Below are 24,094 nucleotides of genomic sequence, written 5' to 3' on the forward strand. Positions count from 1 at the left end.
AGTTTGTGGGCAGACTTCATTAGGCCTTGTTTTAGGTGTGGACCTTTAGCTGTCCCTTACAGCAATCTTAAATGAAGGACGTGTTCACACCTCAGTTTCAACCTATAACAAGGTTTAACCCAGCTCAACACCAGCATAAATCCAGCAGAGGTGATGTAGCCACCTTCCACATCAGCCACCCATGTGCTAAACCATTGCCAGCATAAGGGATTTCTGAGGGGGGAAGGGAAAAGGGTGTGACAAGCAGAGAACTTCAGTGTCTGTCCTTGGCTGCTGGAGGGTGATTTAGGGACCTTATGCAAGTGGCATAGTTTGGAACAGGTACTCAAACTTGCTCGGGTGCTGGACTGGGCAGCTGCAGCTTAAAGTCTGGCTTCCTGACAGTTTTCCCCACTTCTTCCCTGCAGCAGAGCAGTGCTCAGTGCCGTAAAGAATCTACTCTTGCAATCTTTGCCAGACAAATGGCTGTCGTTTTAGAAATAGCCATTTTATCTGAGGAGTCCTTGATCCATCAGTAGGTTCTAATGTCTTACTACCGGTGCTTAATTTGTGCCAGGGCTGAGCCCCGGCATCTCTGGGCTTGCTGCATCAGTTATGAAAGTTTAAAAAAAAAAAAAAAAAAAAAAAAAAAAAAAATGCTTTGTGCCCTGGCACCTCTTTCATTACAAATGAAGCACTGCTTCCTACCAAATCAAGAGCTAGTAGTTAGGATGTCCCGATCCAGAGATTGGGGTGGATGAGGAAGAGTCACTTCTGAGAAGAGCACTAATAACCACATGAGTGGAAGCCAGTAAACTTTGATGCCGTGTCCACAGTTCTCAAAATACAACCAGGAAGCTTTTGAACTCTTTGCAAAGTGAAGCTTCTTGGATTTGGGGGATGGCAGTCGTGCAACTTGTTACTGCAAGATGCAACAGCACCTGTACTGTTTTTTTTTTTTTTTTTTTTACCCCCAACTTGAGGGCACTATGGACTGTGTGATAAAACTTTCCTGAGTGAAAACATATTTGTTAATGTAGGCCTGGAATAAGCAGTCCCTTATGTGGCTCAGTCTGCGCACAGTCCACTCATGATACGATCCATTCAGTAGCACACACTGTCCTATTATTTGCCCAGTTTTTACTAATTGCTGTTTAATGGCTTGTCTGAACTGTAGATAAGTCATCCCAGAGGGAAATTCAATGGGGGGAGATGGAGCAGCTGGTGGAAGCAGTCCCAAAGTAGTCTAATGAATTATAAATAACAGCTGTCAGGTTCCATTGCCAGCATGCAGGAGCTGGCAAGCTGTGTTGTACCACTCAGTCCCAGTGTGCATGCAGGCGTGATGAAAAGTGCATGCAATATTGATGGTAAGTGCAGCAAAATCAGGGTAGGAGCCGGCATGCTCCCCTCACTTGTTCACTTACTCACGTGGCTCTTACTTGCTCTGTTCTTCCTTCTGAGCCCCACAATGAGGAGTAGTTGGAAAAGTTGCTTCTATCGCTCAATGAGTCTTCATAATATGTAGAAAAAGATAAATCTGCAAAATTCACTGATTATTATTTTGGGGGGGATGCAGGTCTGTTTTATGCATGACTATTCTAAACTGACTTCCATTCTGGGAAGAGCAAGGGAGGTAGGCAAAATGAATCCTGGAGAGAAACTTGAGATATGCAAACAGTTTAAAAATGAGTTTGACAGGATGGGAGTTGTGGAAAAATAAATGGTCATTTACATAAGTCATCCCCCTCTGTGGCCTCATCAAGGATGGCTTAATGGAATCCTGGATGCATAACTTGCATGTACTAATTTCTCCATCCCTGAAACTGGTAAGCCATTATAGAGGCCTAAGTGGGCATCAGGTGTAACTTAAAAAGAAGGATCAGGACTGTTTCTATGCATTTGACAGGCTGGCCTGTCAGTGTACAGGGCTAAATGTATTTCCTAGCTGGTTAGCTGGCTGCGTGTGACTTTGTCAGAGGCTGCTTTTAGCACAGGGCAAGTTTATCAGTGAAGTTTGGGATGCTATAAGGAAGAACGTTAATTGGGGGAGTCTTGAAAACAAAGGCAATGTTTCCAGGACCCTGGCACTCTCCCCTGCAGCAGGAGCTTTCCTGTGGGTTAAACCTGCAGTGACCTCTATTGGCGGAGTGCAGAAAGCATCTTTCTGAGCAAGGAGGGAGAGGTGTGAAAGAAACAGGACATGTTAAAAGCTGGGTTTTAATGGTGTGCAAATACTGATAGAGATGAGTCTCACACTCTCCGCTAATTTACTCTTGTGGCTTTCCATTCAGCGGCTCCAACATCCATTTCTTCCTCAGGCATTTTCCAGGCTGATGTTTACTTTCAAGGTGATGCTGCTTACCTATGTGACAGTGTTGGATTCATAAAACTGATCCACTTAGTTGAAAGTTAATGATCCTCTTTTACTGAGAGGCTCCTTCTATTCCCCCTCTTCCACAGAGTACTGTTTTAAAAACCAGCTGCTCCTTCAAGTGTGACTGCAAAGATGTCTCCTTCCCTCTCTAGTGTACAAATTTGTATTCAGGCAGCTGTGCTTACAGCAGATGTAGCAGAAGTACAGGTGTGAACACACTCTTCCCTCTTCCTTGTTAGTGTAACTCTCTCTCTGCTAACATAGATCACAGAAATCAAATCTCAGACTCCAGCCCAGTATCTTGTCTGAATGCCACTGAGTATGATAGTTGATTTGATTCTGCCCAGCATTGGTGGCTTTGTCCTTATGGCTCACTTTCTTGCATACGTGGAAAAGTCCCATTCTTTTTATTGAAAAAAATGCAATAGTGTCAGCTTTTAGCAGGGTTTTCCTTTATTCCAGAATGTAGCTAGCTTCCCTTCTTCAATGTCTTCCATGCTCCATAGCACCACACAGAAGAGGGAGGAAGTGGTTCCACTCACACTTTTTGCCTCTCGTGCACCGTATTGCTACTAATGCTCTTAGAACTAAATTTTCCCTTGCAGCCGGCATAAAAAGGCTCAAAGTGGGGGGGAAAAGGAACATAGCCTGATTTCTATTTGTCTTTGTCTTGATAGATACTCTACGCTATTACCTTGCCTGTAATGCTGGATATCCAAACCCCTTTCAGCAGGTGAGTATCTCAGCTCACACCCTTCTGTTTCCACAAGCTGCGTTTCAATGATAAATCAGTCCTAGAGTGGATTACAAGATAGTTAGCTCGATCTAAACATCAGGGCTTTTCCCACCTGAGATGCCCTCTTCTTTAGTAAAAGGAGAGGGCTTTCAGACTGAATGGTGGATCTAGCTTGTGGCCTGTAGCTGTGCCGTCTCCAGCTGTGATCTCTTTAGCTCTCGCAAGTGAAGCAGGGTTGGATTTGGTCAGTACTTGAATAGGAAGCCTTCCAGGTGCTGTGAGAAGCGGTGTTGGTGCAGTAAGAGGCTCTCATTTCTTAGGTCAGGTATAGTGTTGTTGGAGGTGCCACTGTCCAGATGAGATGTGGTCAGGACCATAGTTTCACTCGTCATTGTTTGTTACATGGCACTTTTCCTAAGAGCAGAGATGTTAATCTTGGCGTGCCAGATAAAATGTAGTTTGGGTAATTACATTCGGCCTGCTTGAAATCTCCCTGCAATCTCTGTTGGGTACCACCCTTCACTTCTTGTTCGGTAGTGTAGCTTTATACTGTTGAACTGCAAGATTCCACTCCAGAAGTGGCTGCATTTCAGTGGAGGAGGAAGTCATTCCCCTGTGTGTAAGTTATAAAGCCCTTTGGGATCCCTCGGGATGAGTAGCTCTATGTAAGTGTAAGCTGTATTGTTGCTTGCTCATTCCTTCATATACTATGCCTTGAGCATCATTGTCATTTGTTTACCACACCTGTATCCAGGGACTGGAATGAGCTGGTACTGGCATGTCTTTGCTGCTCCCTCTGTTTCTGTAGAATTTAAATACTTTTTAAAAAATAAGTGTTTTGTTTCTAGCTTGTGTGGCTACAAAGAGCCTTAAAACATCACGTGATGTCATCAGGTACACTTTTGGTTGTGCTGTAGATCTGTTCCTAGGATGCTGCTGAAGAATGTGAATTTGCCTTGTGCATCTTAGTGGGGTGTTAATACTGCACCCTAATGAAAAAACTTAATGCTTGCTTTTAAGTATTTCACTGCTGATCATTTTTAGTAGAAAAATCCAGCTGCTGTTTGTGGGAGGAGTTTAGGATTGTAGGTGGAGCATGGGTGCATCACTTTCTTTCCCACTAATTTGACCTTGGCTGTATTTGTATGTATGTGCTGTATTTATATTTGAAAAGCCCAGAAAAAGTACAGACTGAACTGAATTCCATCCAGCGCTATTGGAGTTTGAAGTGGTGGGTTATGTGTAGTGTCATGATGTTGCTAGTTATGCTGGGTTATCAGTCATGTGGATGATGTCTCAGTACCTGGCAATGGCAGTTCCTAGGGAACTGTTTTGCAAATAGCCTGGCTTGCGCCTCAAGACTGACCCATGTTCATGTTTGATTTGAATAGAAGCTGTCAGGAAGTCACAAAGCCCTGGTGGAAATGCAGGATGATGTGTTGGAGCTCCTCAGGTCAGCCGTCAAAGAGTACCCCACCTCCAAGGTAAAACATTTTGAACTTATCCTTTGTTCCTCCAGTGCTTTCAGAAGATGTATTCCCTCAATATGAGGTCCTAAATCAGCCCTTGCAAAACCCTTTTGTTCTAATATCCAGCTTGTTGTTTACAGGAAAATCTCCTTCGGATACAGGAGATTCTAAATTCCACCGAGATCAATCTGCAGCACTTGACTGCACTGGTAGACTGTCGTAGTCTGCATTTGGTGAGTATGGAGGATCTGTGTCTGGAGCTGACAAACATTCTCCGTCTGGGCAGATGCAGAGCCCCAGAGTGCTGAGTTCTTTGAGGGTCAGGGTACAAAGTTGTCTAGTATGTCAAAGTACAGCAGACAGTTTGTCTGGTTTTGCTGCTCCACTTCTAGGGAGTGCAGAGAGTCTGTGTTAGGGCTGACTTTTTTTTTTATTGGCAGATCAGTGTAGGGAATTTGCTGGTGAACTTTTGTGCTTCTGCAGGTTGCTGCACTGAGGCTTCATGGACCTTAACTCTAAGCTTCATACAGCTCTGGGTCTGATGCCTTTCACGTATAATGCTTCACAGCTGTGGAGCAAGATCCCCATGTTGGTGAGCGAATTGCTGCTTTGCCAATATGTACTGATAAATGTATTGTCCGGGTCTATCTGTGCACAGGTGCCGTGGGGCACTGGGTGGAAGAGCTGCAGAACTGGAAATTGACTGTTGCTGATTTCCTGAATAATAATGAGATTGTGAATGGGACAGGCAGGCTTATCTTGATCTTCCTTTTTTTTTTTTTTTATACGTAGGTCTCAGAATACAATGTACATCTCTCTGTGTTCCTAAATGAAGCCCTGCATGAAAACAAAAGGGGTTGGTTAGCTTTTAAAAACAAGCCCTGAGCCCAATGAAACCAAAAAAGTACATTTTGGAAAATGGCTCAATGGTTTTTAAGCAGTGAGCCTCTGAATCCAGGTGATGGATTTTGGAATACAGAAATTGCAGTATTGTTTTTTATGGTGAACAAGAGGCTTTGTTTAATTTCTCCCTTCAGGATTACGTCCAGGCTCTGACAGGCTTCTGCTACGATGGAGTGGAAGGGCTCATTTACCTGGTTCTATTCTCCTTTGTCACAGCTCTTATGTTCAGTTCCATTGTGTGCAGCGTCCCACACACTTGGCAGCAAAAAAGGTACACAGTGGGATTAGATACAGTCAACTCACATTGTTGGGTTATAGAGCTGTTTTCTAATGAAGGCTGGCAGTTGGATTTATGTCATCAGCATGTAGAATTCCTTACCATGCGCACACTCAAGATCATGAGGGGTAAGGTATTATAAAACATAGGTCCAAAGGGAGGAAGATTTGTTAGCCTTAACTTGGTCAGTTTAAATCAAAACCGTATTACAATGTAACTCTGTATATAGGCACCATAGAGCGTATTTGACAGTATGCGGCGTGAGGGTTTTATTATCCTGAATTAGAGATTATGGTAGCAGAGGACTGCAATGCTTGAATTGTACATTATCCCTATGAGAGACCTGTTGTCTTTCATTATATTTATTAGGAGTGGGAGGGGTTTCTTTCCTCGTATTGGGGGAGAGACTGGAAGAGGGGATGATCAGTCTATTCCCTCAATTCCACTGAAGTCAGTGGGACTTAACTGCATGGCAATGGCCCCAGCTGTAATCAGATGACCAAATAAAAAGTGCATCTATTATTTTGTGGCACTAAAAGGATTAGAGACCTGTTTCTATTTCTGATAGATATATAGTGGTAGTAACTAAAGGCCAGACCAGGATTTATTGGCTTCTGTCATGGGGCCAGTTGTTGCATTGATTGCTGCACAGCATGTTGCATTGGCTTTTCATTGTCTGTTGAGAAGTATCCTGTGGTGTTCAGCAAACATTCTTCTTAGGTTCTAAATATGATTTAGGTGACTTTAACAATGTCTTGGCTCTGTGTATAGAACTGGAGGCACTCAAATGCGCTAGGAATGCTTCCTCGGGTGGCGAGGGCTGCCCTTCCTACAAAAAAGCCCTTGAGCAATCTATCAATCTAGCTCTCTTCAGAAAACAACTGGAGGTTTTGATGCTCTTTCCATGTGCAGCAGCAAACATCAGGTCTGCATATCAAGCTAGGACCTGTACTCTCTGCACCCATTTCAGGGAGTGGCTTCTCTTACTGATAAAATATCACTCCATCAAAGCCTCTCAGAAGGTGCATGCTGTCTGCTCCTGATTTAGATCTTTTGGATAGGGGTGGGACTAAATGGCAGGGAGGGGAGAGGAATCAAATTGACTCAGGAATACTTCAGGGAAAAACTAGGTATGTTGGGTTCAGCCTGCTCAGCGGATAAGGCGGCAGATTTCCAGGGTTCTCTGGAATCGTAGGTCAGTCAGTATAGAATAGTTCTGAAGGTGGGATAGGTGCAAGATTTACTAGTCTATTTCTTCCTTGTGTTGTAGTCTGCTTGACCACCACGTGGCCTTCAGCTAAAGGTTTGGTGTGTAGCAGTAGTCAGAGAAGTGACTGTTTCTTGTTGATTCCATAGTAAATGTGTCCTGCTAACCAAAAAAAACCAAAACCCACCTTTTCTCCCAACTGCAAACTCAATCTGGGTTCTGAGTTTTAAAGTGGTTGGTTTATTTAAAGTGGTTGGATGAAGATTCTGGAGGCAAAACACTTCTAATCTCTATTTTCAGTGGGTTTGCACAGATGGAACAGAGTGTTCCAGTTACAGGGCCACTTTTGTTGATGGAATAGAATTCAGATGCTTGTCTTGTAGCTGGCTGGCTCTGCAGGACATAGGAGTAAGAGTAAAAATAGCAAAAATATATATTTGTGAAATCAGCAGATGTAACAAAGGGAAGATCTGTTGGGTACATCTATTGGTACATAGTCACTTTTTTCAAAGGAAAACTGTACATCAAGTTCTAAGAACTAACTCGTTCATAAACTTCATGTTTCTAATAAAAATCAATCCTTCTATTCCTACAAAAAGTGTGGGATGAGATTTAATTTCTGTAACTCCAAAGGTATAGGTATAAACCTTGACCCCAAAACAACAGTAGTCCAAACAAATACATCAGAATCAGGTGTGTAAGGTAGGAAGGGCCCTGTTCTTTAGGATGGGAAGGAATAGCCTAGGCAAAGATGCCTTAATCCCACAGTAGTTGAGCCCTACTACCACTGACTTCCAAAAGTGTGTCATGTTACACACTGATATAGAAAGGGTCCTCTTCTGTAGACACTCGGAACAGAGTTCATTGTCTTCAGTGGGAGTTCATGGTATAAAACGATTGCAGAATCAACCTTCTCTTATGGTATGTAACATGGAAGATCTCTGGAAATCAGTATGAGAAATAGACGTACACAGCAAAGTGTGACTTCAGTATGGTGTATGAAGGAGATCTGTTATAAGGTTCATACTACAACCAGTGCCCTCTTAAATGAGCTCTGGGTGTTCTTGGGTGTGTCCACACTCCAGTTGATATGGTTGGGGTAGCTGCTGACTTGCATTATCTGCCAAACCCAGTGGAAAGGACTTTGGGATACCGTGGAAGATGTTGCAGTCTGAGAAAGTCCAGATGGTCTTTGTGGGAGGTCTGAGTCACTCTGGTGGTAGGGGAGGACGTGCTTGATGGGGGCTGTATCTGTGCTACCATATTGAGGCACATACTGACTAGCTGTTAAGGGGGTTGTATGGAGGAGGTTTAGAAGGTTACTGAGATTACTGTGTGCTCTAGTTTCATGTAGGCTCCACTAATGTAACAATTCTAGGATATTGGGAGAAACTTTCTTTCTTACAGGAGCTCGGATGATGATGGGGAGGAGGAATCTGCTGCTCCAGGGAACAGACAAACCCATGATAATCTATACAGGGTGCACATGCCCAGTCTCTACAGCTGTGGGAGTAGCTATGGCAGTGAGACAAGCATTCCAGCAGCAGCACACACAGTCAGCAACGCTCCAGTCACGGAGTACATGTGAGTAGCCAGGAGAGGAGCCATGTTGCAGCTATCTCTGTCCAAACTGCTTCACCTTACTTTAGTTGCAGGTGTCCGTTGCATAGGATAGCCAAAGAGCATTTCCTGCAATAGCTGCACTGGAAAATGAACAAGCTCACTAACAGCAGGGTGATGATCCTGAGGGGAGGAGTGGTGAAAGGTTCTGTTTATATCCCTTGATCTTAGTGATCTTTTGACTTGGAAAGACTTGCCAATGATGCTATAGAAATAACTAAACTAGGTAGATAACTAGAAAATATTGAGTTGCCTTGTGTTTAAAGAATTTGGAATGTTGCCTATGGACGAGATGGAGTTAAGTGTCACCAGTCTCGCTCACATTATGAAGGCAGAATTGGCAGGTCTGTTCAGAAGTAATTGCTTTGCAAGAGAAGTTTTAAGCCTCCCAAGTAGTTGAGAGCCACATGACAGCAGCTTTAGATTGTCCTTCCAAGGTAGCTGAGGTCAACAGTATTTGCTTTCCAGATCCACCTAGTTCAGGCAGGGCAATCTGAGTTTAGGTATCCTTCTACAGAGATCCTTCCCTGTGCATGTCATAATCTGTCTGCAAGGCCTGTCTGTATGTGTTAGATTGATTCTTCTATTTCATCCTCCTTCCTCACCAACTTTTTTTTCCTCCTGTATTTATTGTGGCTGTTAATTCTTGGGCAGGGAGGCTGGTTTTATTTAACTCTTTATGTAGAGCACCACAGATGCTCTCTGAGATGGCTGCTTTGGTAAATGGAATATAATGAGCCTGTTCTGAGATGGACAGACACCCATGTTAGTGTCACGTTGATCAAGGCAGCAATGATCCATGTAGGAAAAGCATTCCAGGAAATGAAATTATGATACTCCCAGAGAGCGTCTGTGGAAGGTGGTAGTGCCGTGCAATGTTGGTTATCCTGTGTCAGTTCCAAAGTCCCTATTCTGGAGAATATGCCATGTGTCTTTCTATCACCATGTATATTTCCCTTTCCCCTTTCATAGGAGCCAGAATGCAAACTTCCAGAACCCCCGCTGTGAGAACACCCCTCTGATTGGCCGGGAGTCTCCACCTCCCTCAGTAAGTCTATCTTTATTGCTTCTGTCTGCTTTAACATCTGAGGCCAACTTCTGCTTTGGGGATATGCACTCCGATGCACTTCGGAGGAGCTGATTGTGCAGCTCAAGGCAGAAGATCTGGTCCATAGATGGTGGAAAGCTTACCAGACAAGCCATGTCTAAGCTTCCATTGGGAGTAAAAGCCCAGTACTTGAGGCACGTATGTATGAAAAAGATCAAATGAAATAGTGCTCTGGGCCCATCCTGCCAACACCTAATCTTGCAAGTAACTGGTGTGTGACTTCAGTGAGATGACTCTGGCGCGCAGTTCCTAACTGTTTGCGGGGTTGGTCCTTAAGTTTGAAAACTAAATTGCTGAACTAGTAATTCAAAGGTACTGCTGAACATCTCTCCTTAACTTGCTCGGTGAAAACCAGAGGATGAAGTCTGTGGTTTTTGAAGGGTTTTATTTTCATTTCACGACTTTTGAATTCCTATTTTTTTGTATCTAATTTCCTATGGAGAAAAAAAAAATCTTTCATGGAAGGTTCTTTGATAATCAGGAGCTTGGTGTGGCCTTGAAGCCATTTTAGTCTATCGAGTAAAATGCAGATTTTTATTTATGCATTTAAAAAAATTAGATGAGTCTTCACCTCTTTCTGCAGATGCTGTAACTCTCATTACCGCCATAGCACCTTTTGGCATGGGCCATCAGAATGCTAACTAACCAACCTGCTATCTGTTCTTGGGGATGCAGTCTAGCATACTTAATAACTAGGCCATCACCACTTATAGTAACGAAAGCCCACTGTCACTGAGGAGGACCTTCATGCAACAAAAGACACTCTGCCACTTCTGCCTCTTCTAGATTTAGAAAGCAGGAAAGCCAATGCTTACTTTGATACTTGTCATAGACTGGCCAGACTTCTTGAAGCTTGCTTAGAATGAAAAAAACCTTGTTCCAGGTCCCTGACGTTCAGCACGTGATCTGCTCTCTGCAGTGGGGCTGGCGCCAGAGAAAGGTCGGCCGCAGTTTTCAGTGCAGTGTCAAAAACTGCTGCACTGCTGGAATTCTCTGTTGCAGCAAATGCACTGTCCCTTTAACATTGCACAGACCTGTTCATCCTATTCCTCGGAGGCAGGGCCCCAGAGCATTTCCCACTGCATAGCTCTTCCGCCTCAGAAAAAGGAGGCTTCTTCCTTCAGGAGTTGTAGCCATGATGAGAGGATTCCCTGAGTCTTCAGTAGCTGGTTGCATTAATGACCCTGAATGTGGAGCTAAATCTTGGTGTTTCTGAGGAGAGATGCTGGTAAGGGTTTTTCAAAGGAATTTCACTTGGGGCAGCCAGAGAGAGGCTGTGGGGAACATGACATCTAGGTGTGGGAGGTGGGATGGAGAGGGTATCCCAGCTTCCCTCACTGGACCACAAGTTGAAGGGAACTCCACCCAAGCAGAAGAGGAAATGGGGCTTCCCAAGGGAAAAAGTCAGTTCTTTTTCCCCTATCTGGAATGTACAAAGGGTGCTCACGCACCATTTGGATTGGGGGGGAGGGAATGGATCCCTTCCTGCCTGCCACCTACTCAGGCCAGGCAGAGAGGATCCTCCAGAGTGTGTCAGCAAAGCTCTGTACTAAGCAGTTGTGGCTATTTCAGGAATGAAAGGAAAGGTTGAACCTATTTAGTCAGCAAACGGTCCCTGCGGTGTGGGGATGCACAGAAAAAAGTCAGTGTTCATATTCCCCGGGGGGGAAATAAAAGATCTCTAAAAAGGAGCCACCCAAGCAGAGTAAAGAAACAGTGCATGGCCAGGACTGATGTATCCTGCTCTGCTTTGATTGTTGGAACAGATTGTGAAAATCAAACCAAGACAATATGATCTAAAAGAGCTAATCATCCACTGCATTGTCTGTTCTTTTCCCCCAGCCATTCCTTTCATCGTTCTCCTTCTTGCCCCAGGGCTATTCCCGTAGGGTGGTAGAGCCCTCCCTGTCACTGGCGCACACCACAGCGTGTCACTTGCTTGCACTGTGTTTTTCATGCACGTTGAGGCTGCACTCTCTTTTTCTCTCTCTCTCCTGCGTCATCACAGTTGTATTTGGCTGCCATGGACAGTAGCAGCCATATGAGCTGGCAGTTTAAGCCCTCGGACAGTGCACGGACGTACTGGTAACCGCGCCCGCAAATGGAACAGGTACTGAAATAAGGTCCTTCTCGCTCAACCCCTCCTCACTCCCACCCAACCCTCCATCCCTGCACTATTTACCCCAAGCCAGCGCCTTATTTCTACACATTTCTTCCCCCTGCACCTCCCCCATTCCCTCCTGCCAAGGGTTGAAGCTAACCAGGGTTGCCCTAGTGCTGATTAAAGGAGCAATATCAACATTTCACCTTGGCGAGGCTCTTTGTGTGCGTTGTGGCAGCCAGAGATCCACACCTCAGAGTGGAGCCAAAGTCACTGCTGCTTTAACCCCCCAGATACCAAGTTGAAGGACAATCTCCACATCAGGCACCAGTGAGTGCCCAAACCAAAAGTGTTCCACACTGTAAGCACAAGGTAGAATTACCCCCATCCTTAATATCCCGTTGCAAACAGTAATAGGAATCAATAAAGCTGTCACTTTAATAAGGACTGGCTGTTGGTTACCACCTTTGGCTTCCCTTGCGCCCTTACACTACTCCTTTGCTGACTGATATAATGGCATGTGCTAGAAACCAGTGACTTTTCTGCTACTTACATTAAATTCTGCCATAGAATCTTAAAACCAAACACAATTGCTCCTGCACATTGCTTTTTAGAACCAGCAGCTGTACTGCGAGCTCACGTATGCAGCTTCCCATTTTATCCTTGCATTCAGGATTGCAAGAAAGCGGCTTTCCCCTGATGTCCAAACACAAGCACTAAAATTCTTGATTCTACCTAATTCTGTTTCAATGCTTCCTTATGCCGAAAGCATTCCTTCAATTTCCTGCCTACACTGTGGATGGAGTGCCAGCGAGTCCTTCCCTCGCACTGCTCCATTGTCAGAGTAGTTAATATGCTGTGGTTACAACCAGTCTCCAGGATAGCCAGTATTCTGTCCCTCCCCATAGTGCTCAGCGACCAGAACTATTTTCAGTAGGAATGAGTAAGTGGTTGGTACCAGGTCTTGTAGTTGCAACTCATGAACTGTGTGACTTGGAGTAAGTTATGGAGTATGAGATGTAATCTGAATTCCTGAGCAACACACTATAACTGGGATAAAGTACATTGTAATCAGTGCAAAGAGAAATGTATTCACAGCTGAAACGAAGTGGAAAATGTTAGCACCATTTGGAACGCAGGACCCTTTCCAATTGGGTTGGTATGGTCCGCAATCCACAGTTTGCATCCTGTCCCCAGACATACTTGTACGTAAAGCTGCTGCTCCTCCACATCTGCCATTCCTGCTGGAGCCTCTCTGCTGCCACTTCACACTGGATAACATTCTCTCATATCACTGCTTGGTCTGCCGCCTTGTTTGTCTGCTCTGCTTTGTGATGTGCTTGGGGATTTCTAAGATACTGGCTGAATTATGGGGGGGGGAGGGGGAAGACATGTTTGCCGTGGTGCACTCTGACAGTGCATGAATGGAAATCTACGTGAACAATTAATGCATGATGCTAGTGCTCTCCAGTATGTCACAGCTTGCTTCGCTCTCTAGCACTCTTGCAGAGACCTTTCTTGGGCACCAGCGCTTGGTGCTTTTGTGCTTCCTTGTTCCACAGGTATTATAGTGTCGCTTTTAGCAACATTATGTTTAAGGGTCTATCAACACTATTTATAGTGAACTTTGTTTTACAGGGATCTGACTCTGGGCTTAAAATATTCTCTGGACTGAAACTTGACAAAGTCTCAGTCTAGAATCTTTCCATGCACCAAGGTCAGGCCCAGAGTCATACATGGATCTTCAAAAATAAACAAAAGGTTCTTGCATTCCTCCCAAGATCTTGAAAACGGTGCTAGTCTTAAACCCTGCTTCTAGCTAGAGTCCTCTTAAAAACTAGAACAGTCTACAGTTTCAGGATTCACTGCCTGGCCCTGGCCCTGGCCCTGGCCCTGGCCCCCTACCCTTGGAGGGAGGGGGGGGGAGGGGGGGATTTTTTTATTACACCCAAAGTTGCCTGGGATACATTTGGTCAAACTTTAAAAAGAAATAAAATTCAAGCCTAGAAGCTTCAATTTGCAGCTGATTTAAACCAGGATAAACCTGGGGGTTTTAGCATTTTTGAAAGAGCTGTTTTTATTCCAAGGTAGCTGCTGTTCAAAAATACTGCATTCCTTCCTGCCCCCAAATAAATAGGTTGTGATTATATTGGATGGGTGTAGTGCATGTACATGGTAGACAGTCCTACAGTATAATTTGTGATAGCTGTAATGTACCACAAGATTTACCTGGTTAACATTCAAGTATGGCCTCTTAAAATCAAATAAGTGCACATAAGTTTTTTGCAGCCAAGAATTTTTGTGCCTAGAGAATATATTTGTTAGGTGCCTACATAGCCAATGTGTGCTGAGAGAACTTGTCTGTGAAATGGTTTTCTGCATAGTGGGGGGCCTAATCCATGAGAGGGGAAAAAGTCACTTTTTTTTTTTGCAGAAATGCTAAAACACAAATGTACACAGTACTATAGCAGTTCTTGCTGACTGGTGGTAAGTGACCGATAATGCATGTCAAAGCACAATATGACAGAACAATAAAAAAAATCCATCTAGTGGGGTGTTCATGATTGTCCGATGGGGTAACTAACAAAATGACCAAAATACATGTTAAAACTTGTATCGCTTATGTGGCTTTAAAAAGAATAAATGCAGGTGTATAGGCACCTGGAGACTCGTAGCCAGAATGCTGGCAGGATCCATAATATGTGATTTTTATAACCTTCTATGAAAGCTGGTTTTTTTTTTTTTTTTTAAAGGAAATTAAATACAACAGTCTACCTTGAAATAATTTTAAGGTTGTGTCGCAGACAGAGAATGTCTAAGCAACACTGACTTATGGATGGCACTTTGTCTTTGACTTAGCTATGAACTGTCCATACTGTAACTCTTGATATTAGCTTTCTAAGCGGTAAGATGTTCAGTCACTTTAATGGTAACACGGTTCAGGGTTTGTCCCTCTGCCCATTTTCCTGACATAACGTTTGAGGCACCTGCATCTACGAGCCTGCCTTAATGTTAGCATTGGTGTATTCTGAGCATCTTTCCTGTGCTCCTTCAGCTGGGGTGTACTGCGGGAATGGTACGTCAGTGTGATATCTGTAGTATATGGGGTAGTGGACTCTGAGGACCAGCCAATCCTGTTAGGGGTTCCGTGTGCACTCCCAAAACAGCTGGTTACAAGAAGACATCATGTCAGTCTGACTCCAGAGGAGCGAAACACTGTTAGCTGCCTTAGTTACTACCGATTTCTAACTGTTTTGTATGGATGCACAACCCTATTTAAAGCAAACCTTGTGAAGCTGGTTAAAAATTGTAAATGTGGGTATGGCCTAAGGCACAATACGCATAAAATGAGAACGTCCGCCTTAACCCTGACTTCCCTGGGCCTTTTGTCAGCTTGTGTGACATCTTAGGTGGTTTTAAGGTAAGTTTGAATTTGAAACAATACCTTCTGTTTCACTCTCTGTCTAAGTTTCCTTTTAGTTGGAATTATTATTCTGTTTCTTGGTACTAGTCAGACTTCTGTATAGTGGATAATTTGGAGCAGATCCAATATCTTTTGGCTTCTGCATGCCACGGGGTATATCTGGTACATCCTTTAGTGCACTCATCTAGATTCGTCTATAGATGGCTGCTGCATGTCTACATGTATGATCTGTCCAGGAAGGGGTGTGAAAAATGTATTAATAGATTCTTTATCTAAACGCTCCCGGCCTTAGAGAATCTTGGTGGATGGAATTCATGCAATTCTTTTTTTTTTTCTACTGTCCTGCTACCCACACACATACATACAACACAGATGAAGTGTTTACTGTCTGAAAAATTCTCCTTTTTACAAGACTCTTGCTTTGAGTGACTCCAGTGGGGAAATCCAACACTGTCTTTCTGTCCATGAAATGCCCTCTACTTTTGTTTGGGTTCCTCAGAGAAGAATTTTGATCTAAACCATTTTGTTGACCTTACTGCATTTAACTCGTCTGTGGGTTTCTACCAAAGTCCCACACTTTTTTTATTTTGGGGGGCAATGGGGCACTGATATTTAATCACCAGTGTAGAATGTAATCCATAGTACTGGCTAGACTCCTTTTCAGTCCTTTCTTCCTTTTCTCAATGGTGAGAGCACAGATAAGAGGACTCTGGTAGCAGACACACCCCAAACATTTTCTACATTTAGAAGCTAGTGCTGGACTGGGTCATTGTTACCACAAAACACTCATGTCCTCTCTGAATATTTCCAGTGTCAGAAGGCACTTAAAAATGAGCAGTCAGTGAGTATACAAATGAAACATTAACATCTCTGCTAGCTAATAAACCTTGGGGGTCCCTGCACTCTGCGGCGCCCTGAAGTGGCGAGCTCTTTTATAATACAGGTTCCTTCCTAGACACTGATGGAATAATGGTAAAATGCTGTTATGTACATAGTTCTCTGGTCTCCTCAAACAGGAAAGGTTAAGTGCAAAAATTAAACTCCGTTATGATTAGTTATATAAATACACATTTGTTTATGCTAGGTAAACTTGTTACTCCTAAGTGACACAGCTTAAAGATGCTGAAAAATCAGTTTGTGAACAGCATTATCAGAAAGTAAAGACAAAATTCCTAGCAGCTCTTTGTAAAGGAAGGTGGGTGGGAGCAGGAAGTAACCCTGTTGACATTGGTCTCTCCTGTTTGTCCAGCTGTAAAGCATCTATTAACCACATGACAAAGATGGAATTCCATGTGGAAACAGTAACACGTGTTTATGGCAGGAGCTTCATGTTGGCATGAAGGTGCAAAGTCTCTATCCTTACTGCTGTGTACAAGTCCTGGTGTTTAGGATTTTATTGCTGTGCACTAGCAAAACTGAAGATGGCTTGGATGAGTTTATATCATTTAGCTATCATATTCCTTTCCAGCTGTCTGCTTTTAAAAAAACAAACAAAAAAAAAAAACTTAGTCTCTATGAATTTCCACCTTCACCCCAGAATCGGTGTCTTTATTACAGCCAGGCTGTAGGAAAACTGTATCCAAAGCCACGTTTTGTTACTAATCCAGTTAGTTAGTGGATATCAATCTAGTTCCGGCCTTGCAATCAGCCTTTGTCTGTGGGCAGATGTGACTACCCTGGGCATAACCTCAGCCATCCTCTTCTGAGCAATTCTTGTTATGATGTGGTCTATTGACATCTTCATTGTTCTCCTGAGAACATGAAACATACCTTCTCTCTCGCCCTTCTCTCCCAACCTCCATCTTCTACGTGGCTGAAGATGGCAGTCTGGCTACTGAGCTACTGAAATCCTGACATACGAGTTTTTATATGTATGGTGCACCCACATTCCTCTAGTCTTCCCACTTAAGTACAAAGTACTTGGATTAAATGATGGCTATTGCCTCTTGATACTGTTATTTCCATCTTGGTAGGGAGCTTGACTAAATCAGCTAGTTCTTATACAAAGGCTTCAGCCAGCCTCTTTCTGTAGCAGGAGAAGTGTTTAGTCAGATGTGACTGCGTAATGGCCTATGAAAGGTTGCTTGTCAGAGCCTCAGAGGACCATGCTGAAGGTTCATTGGTAAGCTGTAAATACCAACCTGAGTGAGTTGGGAGGTGCTAATAGTCTGATACCGAGTCTACGCCAATCATTCTGACTTACTATCTGTTTTTTGTCTTCCTCAGTACACCTCCAGCATGAGAGCCAAATACCTCGCTACCAACCAACCTCGCCCAGACTCTGGCAGTGTGCATTAAAAACATAACACACACAATAAACAAATGTGCCAACTGCTGCTACCTTGTGCTACCCGTGTAGAACAACCCTGCTTTCCTATCCCGAACCCAGCGCAACTCCTCCTGCTGCTTCTCCAGTACAGACCACCCTTGCAACCTGGTACCTGTCCATTGGCAGTCTGCAAGCCCCTTTCAAATTAAGCCTATTCTTAGTTGTACCTGGTGAAAGCGAGAGAGAGAGAGCGCACGCACGTGTAAGCGCCTGCGCGAGATCACCAGTTTTTCTGGGATTCATCTACTCGGGGCCAGCCTATCAGGAAATGTTTGCAAATATTTTTACTTCCGTCTCCCCATCCTCTGCATTCCACAGAGGGACTGGATGGGAAAACGTGACACATCTTCACTCTGTGAGGTGATCCAGCGGAGCTGCTCAATCTGCAGTGCACTGAAGAAGCAGATGCTCCAAGCCCATAGCTATGCTGTACAGATCAGGAAGTCCATGCCAATGCACGATCTGAAAATTCATGTGCCCCGCGTGTTCCTAAAGACGACCTCTTGCCTGATATCCTATGGGGAGGCTTCCTTCCAGTGTCACTGAATACCCACTTTAAACTGGGAGTCTGACCTAGGCTCCACTCTTTCCTCTGGTGATTTTTAATAAGCTTTTTCTTTCCCCTTTATAACCAGCTTTTGCGCCCTTCAGGAGGAGAAGGGGGTTTTCAGCACCAGCCAGCTGTCCCAGATGCATCTCTGCCTGCCCATTGCCCTGAGCCTGACCTTTCTGCTCCCATCAGGGAAGCCCCTGTACTCACAGATGGCATTTTGGGTGCTGCTTTTGTGAGACTGGGTGCACACAGACCACACAGGAGCCAGCAACCCACTTGGTGCCAAATTTTTTCCAGGAAAAGACTTGTAAGACTTCTTTTAGGTTTTTTTGCACTAAATAGTTTCAAATCTCTAGGGCAGTAGCCTGGCACTAGGTCTCATGGGACAGTCAACTTTCAAGAGCAAGAGAGATTGCAAGCTCCAGTGGATTTATAGCAAATGCAAGGAATTACTTGTGCCAGATTGCTGGACACTTCCATTAATGTTTGGAGCAGGAAAGTGAAGTTTCGACGCATTGACTTTAGAGGAGGATCCCAGGGCCTCAGCCCAAAGCTCATCATAAGAGCAGCAACCTTCAGCCTCCTCGGCTCTGCGCTCCAGGATCAGAAAACAAAAGTCTGAAAACGTTAGGAATGTCATAAGGGTGTTTTTTTCCCTGGTCATAATTGCTAACCACTAACTGCCATACACAAGGCACGTGTGAATAAACTCCCAGTGTGTCCTAGCATGCTGTGCATGGGACACAGGTGCAGTAGTGTGCCTACAGGCGACAGCATCCTATGCCAGTTATGTACTTTCTGTTGAAGAATGGTGCTCTACAGGACATAAACCACTTTTTACTGGAAAAGACTCCAACATACAGCCATGCTGAAAGTAGAGTATAAAGTTCATTTGAAGAAGATGACAGAATCGTCCTTTTTTGAATTTTCCTTTCTGGGTAAACCATCGTCACCTAGTTGCTTAGGGAGCAAGAGAGAGAAGTAAAGTGGTAAATTGCATAAAGCTGAGGTGGGCTGCAGGATGAATGTGGTTCAAATCTAGTTCCACAGTGTCCAGACTGCATCAAAGGAGTGCTCCTTTCTCATCTTTTAGTTTGCTCTGTATAGTGAATGTCCATAATATGGGCCATTCAGTCTAACATTCTGCCTTTGCTCTAGACAATATCACTTCTCCAGATTTGCACCCAGATCCCTGCCCTTTTAGTAAGTGTGAGTTATCACCACTCTGGGAACATATTCCATGGGTGATTGATTAGGATGCTAACGCTTCCTACAGGGGAAGTTGCATACTCCAAGAAAAGGGGTAGTTTTGAGACATCTTAGGAGATAGACGCTGTTAATGGACTAGCCTCAAACCTTTGGAGGAATGGAGGAGAAAGAAGGAAGAAAAACAGACACCAGCTAGTTTTTAGGGAGAGAAGGTGTATGGGCAAAAGCTAGTATGTTTGATTACAGCTCCCTTAAAGCCTGATGTGAGAGCTGATGTGTAATCATGTGGCACTGCTAGATTACAAGCCTATGGTCATTTGGATGCTCAAACATAACAGCTGTTATGATTGAGTGGGGAAAGCTGAAACCATATCTTGTCATTTTAAAGAGAAACCAATCCCCATATTTTCCCCCTAGTCCATTGGATTATTTCCATCGTTGTCCCCCAGTTAGGGGCTACCCAGACTCAAATACTTCAGGCTTTTAAAGGGGAGCTGTTCCAAAATCTGCTGCATGCCTTTTAGTAGCATGGCCTGAGTCTTTTAAGATGAGTATCTGGAAGAGAATAAAGCAGGAAATAAACTTCAGTCAAACAAGTCCATCTGTGGGCAGCTTTTGCTGTATAAAGAACACATGGGTTTTCCCACTGGGCCTGAGAGGAGAGAGAGGGTGCAGCATGCCGTGGGTGGCACTGCCCATGCTGGACTACTTTTCACTGCAATATCTGCCTTAGCTAGTTTCCTTCCAAGGCTTGGCTTAGAATTTGTTCTGGACAGTACAACTGAGAACAGGGTTCAAAGGCTAGTCAGTTGTTGTTTGAAGGTCTCTGCTCTCTGTGAGTTTAGAGTGTATTTAGGAAGAATTCCGTGGAACTCTGTGTCCTCCTACATGGCTAGCAGAGCAAGGTTGCCGTGTGAGCTGCATGCTCTGTGTACTCTATGGTTCCACCAAGGACTTCCTTTACTTGCCATGGATTTTGCACTTTTGTAGAGTCACGGAGCCCTGCTGTCCCACTGCATGTGATGCAGGGACGTCTCTATTTTAACACAAGGTTTTTATTTATTTTTTTACATGGATCAGTATGGTGTTTCTAGGGGTTAGTCCAAGTGGATCTGCTGCAGAGCCCGTAGCATGTGCTCATTAGCACGGATGTGAAGTGATCGCTGTAGTCTAAGTGACCAGTCCGTGTGCAAATCCTGAACGCATGTGGGCACAGCATAGCCAAGGAGTAACCTCTCAAAATTCAAGATCTCCCAGAGACTGCCCTCCCTTCCCCGCCCCCCCAGGGTGAACAGCAGGATCTTACTAGCAAAGAATAATCTGTTGTAAGTGGTACTGCTGGTTATGGGAGTCTTAAATACAGTGAGTACAACTGCAGTGTCTTTTTTTCTCTTCTGTAATTTATATTGCATTTTTAATGTGTGAAATGTCAATGCCAGATCACTCAGAATGTGTCCCAGCTGACTTTTCAACAGCACATAATCATCTCAGAACCAGAGCCATGTTACTGCTTGTTTGTACACGGCTCTGAAATTCAGGGGAAACATGAGATTTGAACCTCCTGGCACCTTGCTGACAGCAAAACAGGAGGCAGCTCCTGTATGATAGAAAGGTGACAGCAGTGGAGAAAACACTTCATGTCTCTCTCTTTTTTTTAATAAGCACAAACACGGTCATCGGCTTGTCTGGTTTGTTTAGTTTCTTTCTGCTCCATTGTCACATGCAAATGACGTTTTGATTTTGGAACGGAGACGTTTCAAGCACACAAACATCTCCACAATGTGAAATGTAAATAGCATGTTGGACTCTTGTGTCCAGTGTTCAGAACTGCATTGTAATTTGTAAAGGAAATTGAATCAAGACTTGGCTGTGAATTTCTTGTGCTGTCTTGGGAATATAACTGTAGTGTTTGTATCCTGTATGTAATATTAACTGCATTCATTTTATTGCTGATAAAAGGGTTCAAATGGAGATCACAGCATCCATCATGTGCCCAAACCTGACGAGGGGTGGAGGCAACTTGATTGCCCTCTACCGTCTTTAAGTTCTGTCCACTTGAAAGGTATTAATTTCTCTCCAGTATAGCCAGCTCAGTGGACACGGGGGGGAGGGGGTCTATTTGAGTGCTTTAAGCGTTTTGCATGAGGGGAGCTTTTGGAATGGTCCTAGAGGAGGATTCACACACAAGTTGCCCCTATGTGTAGTGCCCATGTGCATGGCTCAGGCTTTCCCAGAGAGAACAGCATCTATGAGCTGGCCTTGTGCTCTGCTCACTGTTCTTGGCATTGTGACATGGGTATCAGATGTCTGCACTTGCTCAGCAGAATGGTATCCATGGTACAAATGCTTACATAGATGATAACCCATATCCGACTCCTGGGTCCAATCTCTCTCCCTATGCTGGGGCAGCCAAGGCTTGAGGTCAATACAGAGACAGCACACAGCTCTTTGGGAGGGAGGAAAGGGAGTGCCTCACTCTGTTGACTGGTCCCCGTCACTCTGGTTTAAGGGGAGGTGGGTTCTCCTCCTCTGTCAGAAGGTGTGGTGGTTGCATTAGAGGACCTGGGCGGCAGCAGATGGGTGAATGAAGCAAGGAAATAATGGAGATCCTTATGGAACTGAAAAAAACAGTGTAGCTAAGGGGGAGAAGGGAACTTTCTTTATGGCTTTTTCTTTCCCTGCAGTGCAAGGTCCTTAATTACCAGACAGGACATAACTGGAGAGCAATGCAGGAAGGCATTGGGTCCATAACCGGGAACTCCAGGTTCCGTTCCCTGAATGTGGCCAGAAATCTGAAAGGAGCAGAGAGGGCTGGAGTGCATGTTGGCTATCCTAGCACTCCTTCCCTCTAGCTCCTGTCCCAGGTGGGGTGCTTCTGCCGGAACAGCCTGGAAGAGCTGGACCAGTGGGAGGCACTAGCACTGAGGGCTGCTGGAACAATTTTTTTATAGTCTGTTAGGGGGGATTTCTGCTGAGAACCACTGAACCAAACTCTAAACCCTGTATATAATGGGATCTATTCAAGCCAGCGGGTGTGGCAGCATCCCTTCTTCTAGCACCATGGAGCCTCTGTTCCAGAGAGCAAGGCTCCTTGCTAGAGGCAGCCTTAGGAGTAATGAGGGAAGCTAGGCTTCTGACGGCCTGCACTGTGCCAAGAAGCCACATTCTCCCACCGCTGTATTGGGTCATCATCAAACTGAGTCAGACAGAACATTCCCCTGCCAATCACCAGGACAAACTGGCTTGGGGAGAAGGATTGGGCAGGGCAGGGCAGGACAAGGCAGCCAGCCCTGGCCCTGCATTCCACCCGTGATGTTTCACTTTGCACTCCCAATCTCCCCTTCTTTAACTAGAGGCTGACACGGGGGGTGGGGGGGGGGTGACCAATGCATGCTCTGCATGGTAGCTTCAGGAGGCAAATAATTCTAGAATATCATCAGTTCCCAAACTGAAAGAGCAGGCTGACCTTCCAAACATTGTCAAAATGGGGGATGCTCACCGGTGTGAAGTGCTTGGAGATTGACAGGAGGTAGGATTAATTTAATTTTTTTATTTCTGAGATCTGTGAAATTCTGCCCATCAGTCTGAGTTCATTGGCAAACCGAAATGTAAGACAATGTACTGGACTACGCAAAGTGTGAGGTTTTGCTCTAGAGAGGGTAACTCTACTATCTCAGTCTTGCAAGGCGCTCCGCATTCGATACCACCTCGCTGTGCAATTTCAAACTCTCTCCCTCCCCCATTCCCATTCCGAATCAACAAGCAGACTTCTCCAGGGGCCTGAAATCCAAAGGCCACTGAAATCAATGGAAGACGCCTAACTTCAGTGGCTTTTGGATCAAATGCTGGTGACCCAGCTGTTGCATCACATGCCTCGGGTCCCTTGTTAGCAAGTGGTGAGCTGGGAGTTCCCTGTGGATTTAATTAACTACCATCTTTAAGAGCAAAGTTTTTTTTTTTTAATTTTTTTTTGTCACTGCACGGAACATTACCGGTGAACATGTAACTGGCCTTCTTGTAATTCTTTTGTTTTTAGTCTTAACCATAATGGCTGTATATCATACCACTTTATATACATATATGTATAATATATAAATATATACTTTTTTTAAACCTTTGGACCTGCTAGTTCCTTTCAAGTATTCCTGCACTTACCTAAAACGTTTTTAAATTGTGAGGGTTAAACTGAGTGAGCCCATTTTGTATCTTTCCATTTTCTTCTGTAGTTGATTGTACCGTAGCTATTTTTTACTGTAACTTCTTTGTTTTGCAAATACTAAAAAAAAAAAAAAAAAAAAACCCAAACCCTAAGTGTAACTTCTGTGGTTTCTATTCAGCTTGGGTTTAATGTTTTAAAATAAACAAATTAAAAATGAAACGACACAGCACTGTTCTCTTTTGTAACTCTTTTATTGGTAGAATCTCTGCTTTAATTTTGTTTGACATCTGTGTAGTAACAGGTAAAATATAAGTGTGTATATATAGTGTTGTGCAGTGTGGAGGAAAGCCATGGGAGGCAAAGGGAATAGAAACAGTACTCTTAGTGCTGTATTGCATAGAGATCAGATCAGTGTCCGTGTAGATCCTGCTAATGCTGTCATGTATTTTAACTGGTAAAGTTAAGCATGTGCACAACTATTTTCAGAATTGGTGCCTTATTGAATATACAGTTTTGAATCTGATAATACGGCCGTTAGAAATCCTGGGTCTGTCTCAGGGGGTTTATGGCCAGGTTCCAAAAGCAGACTTTATTCCGAAACTTGGTACATAAGATTTCTGAAGAGACTGAGGGACAAAACTCG

General features: G+C 44.1%; 1 protein-coding gene across 2 annotated transcripts in view; it reads left to right on the forward strand.

Moving 5' to 3' along the window:
- The window catches only part of TTYH3 (tweety family member 3), a 90,541-nt gene extending 66,856 nt beyond the window's left edge, over positions 1-23,685 (forward strand). The window contains exons 8-14 of one of the 2 annotated variants that reach the window (XM_067550843.1): positions 3,034-3,089; positions 4,484-4,576; positions 4,702-4,794; positions 5,599-5,735; positions 8,356-8,532; positions 9,541-9,616; positions 17,428-23,685. In XM_067550843.1, coding sequence (XP_067406944.1) covers positions 3,034-3,089; positions 4,484-4,576; positions 4,702-4,794; positions 5,599-5,735; positions 8,356-8,532; positions 9,541-9,616; positions 17,428-17,499 — 704 coding nt within the window. In that variant the 3' untranslated portion in view covers positions 17,500-23,685. Of the gene's footprint in view, positions 1-3,033; positions 3,090-4,483; positions 4,577-4,701; positions 4,795-5,598; positions 5,736-8,355; positions 8,533-9,540; positions 9,617-11,684; positions 11,787-17,427 lie in introns of those variants that run through there. The other variant, XM_067550842.1, reaches the window with a different exon arrangement.
- The last annotated feature ends 409 nt before the right edge of the window (positions 23,686-24,094 follow it).

The sequence above is a fragment of the Emydura macquarii genome, unplaced genomic scaffold, assembly GCF_026122565.2.
Source record: "Emydura macquarii macquarii isolate MOO-44397 ecotype Brisbane River unplaced genomic scaffold, CSIRO-AGI_Emac_v2 contig_1348, whole genome shotgun sequence".
Lineage (NCBI taxonomy): Eukaryota > Metazoa > Chordata > Testudines > Chelidae > Emydura > Emydura macquarii.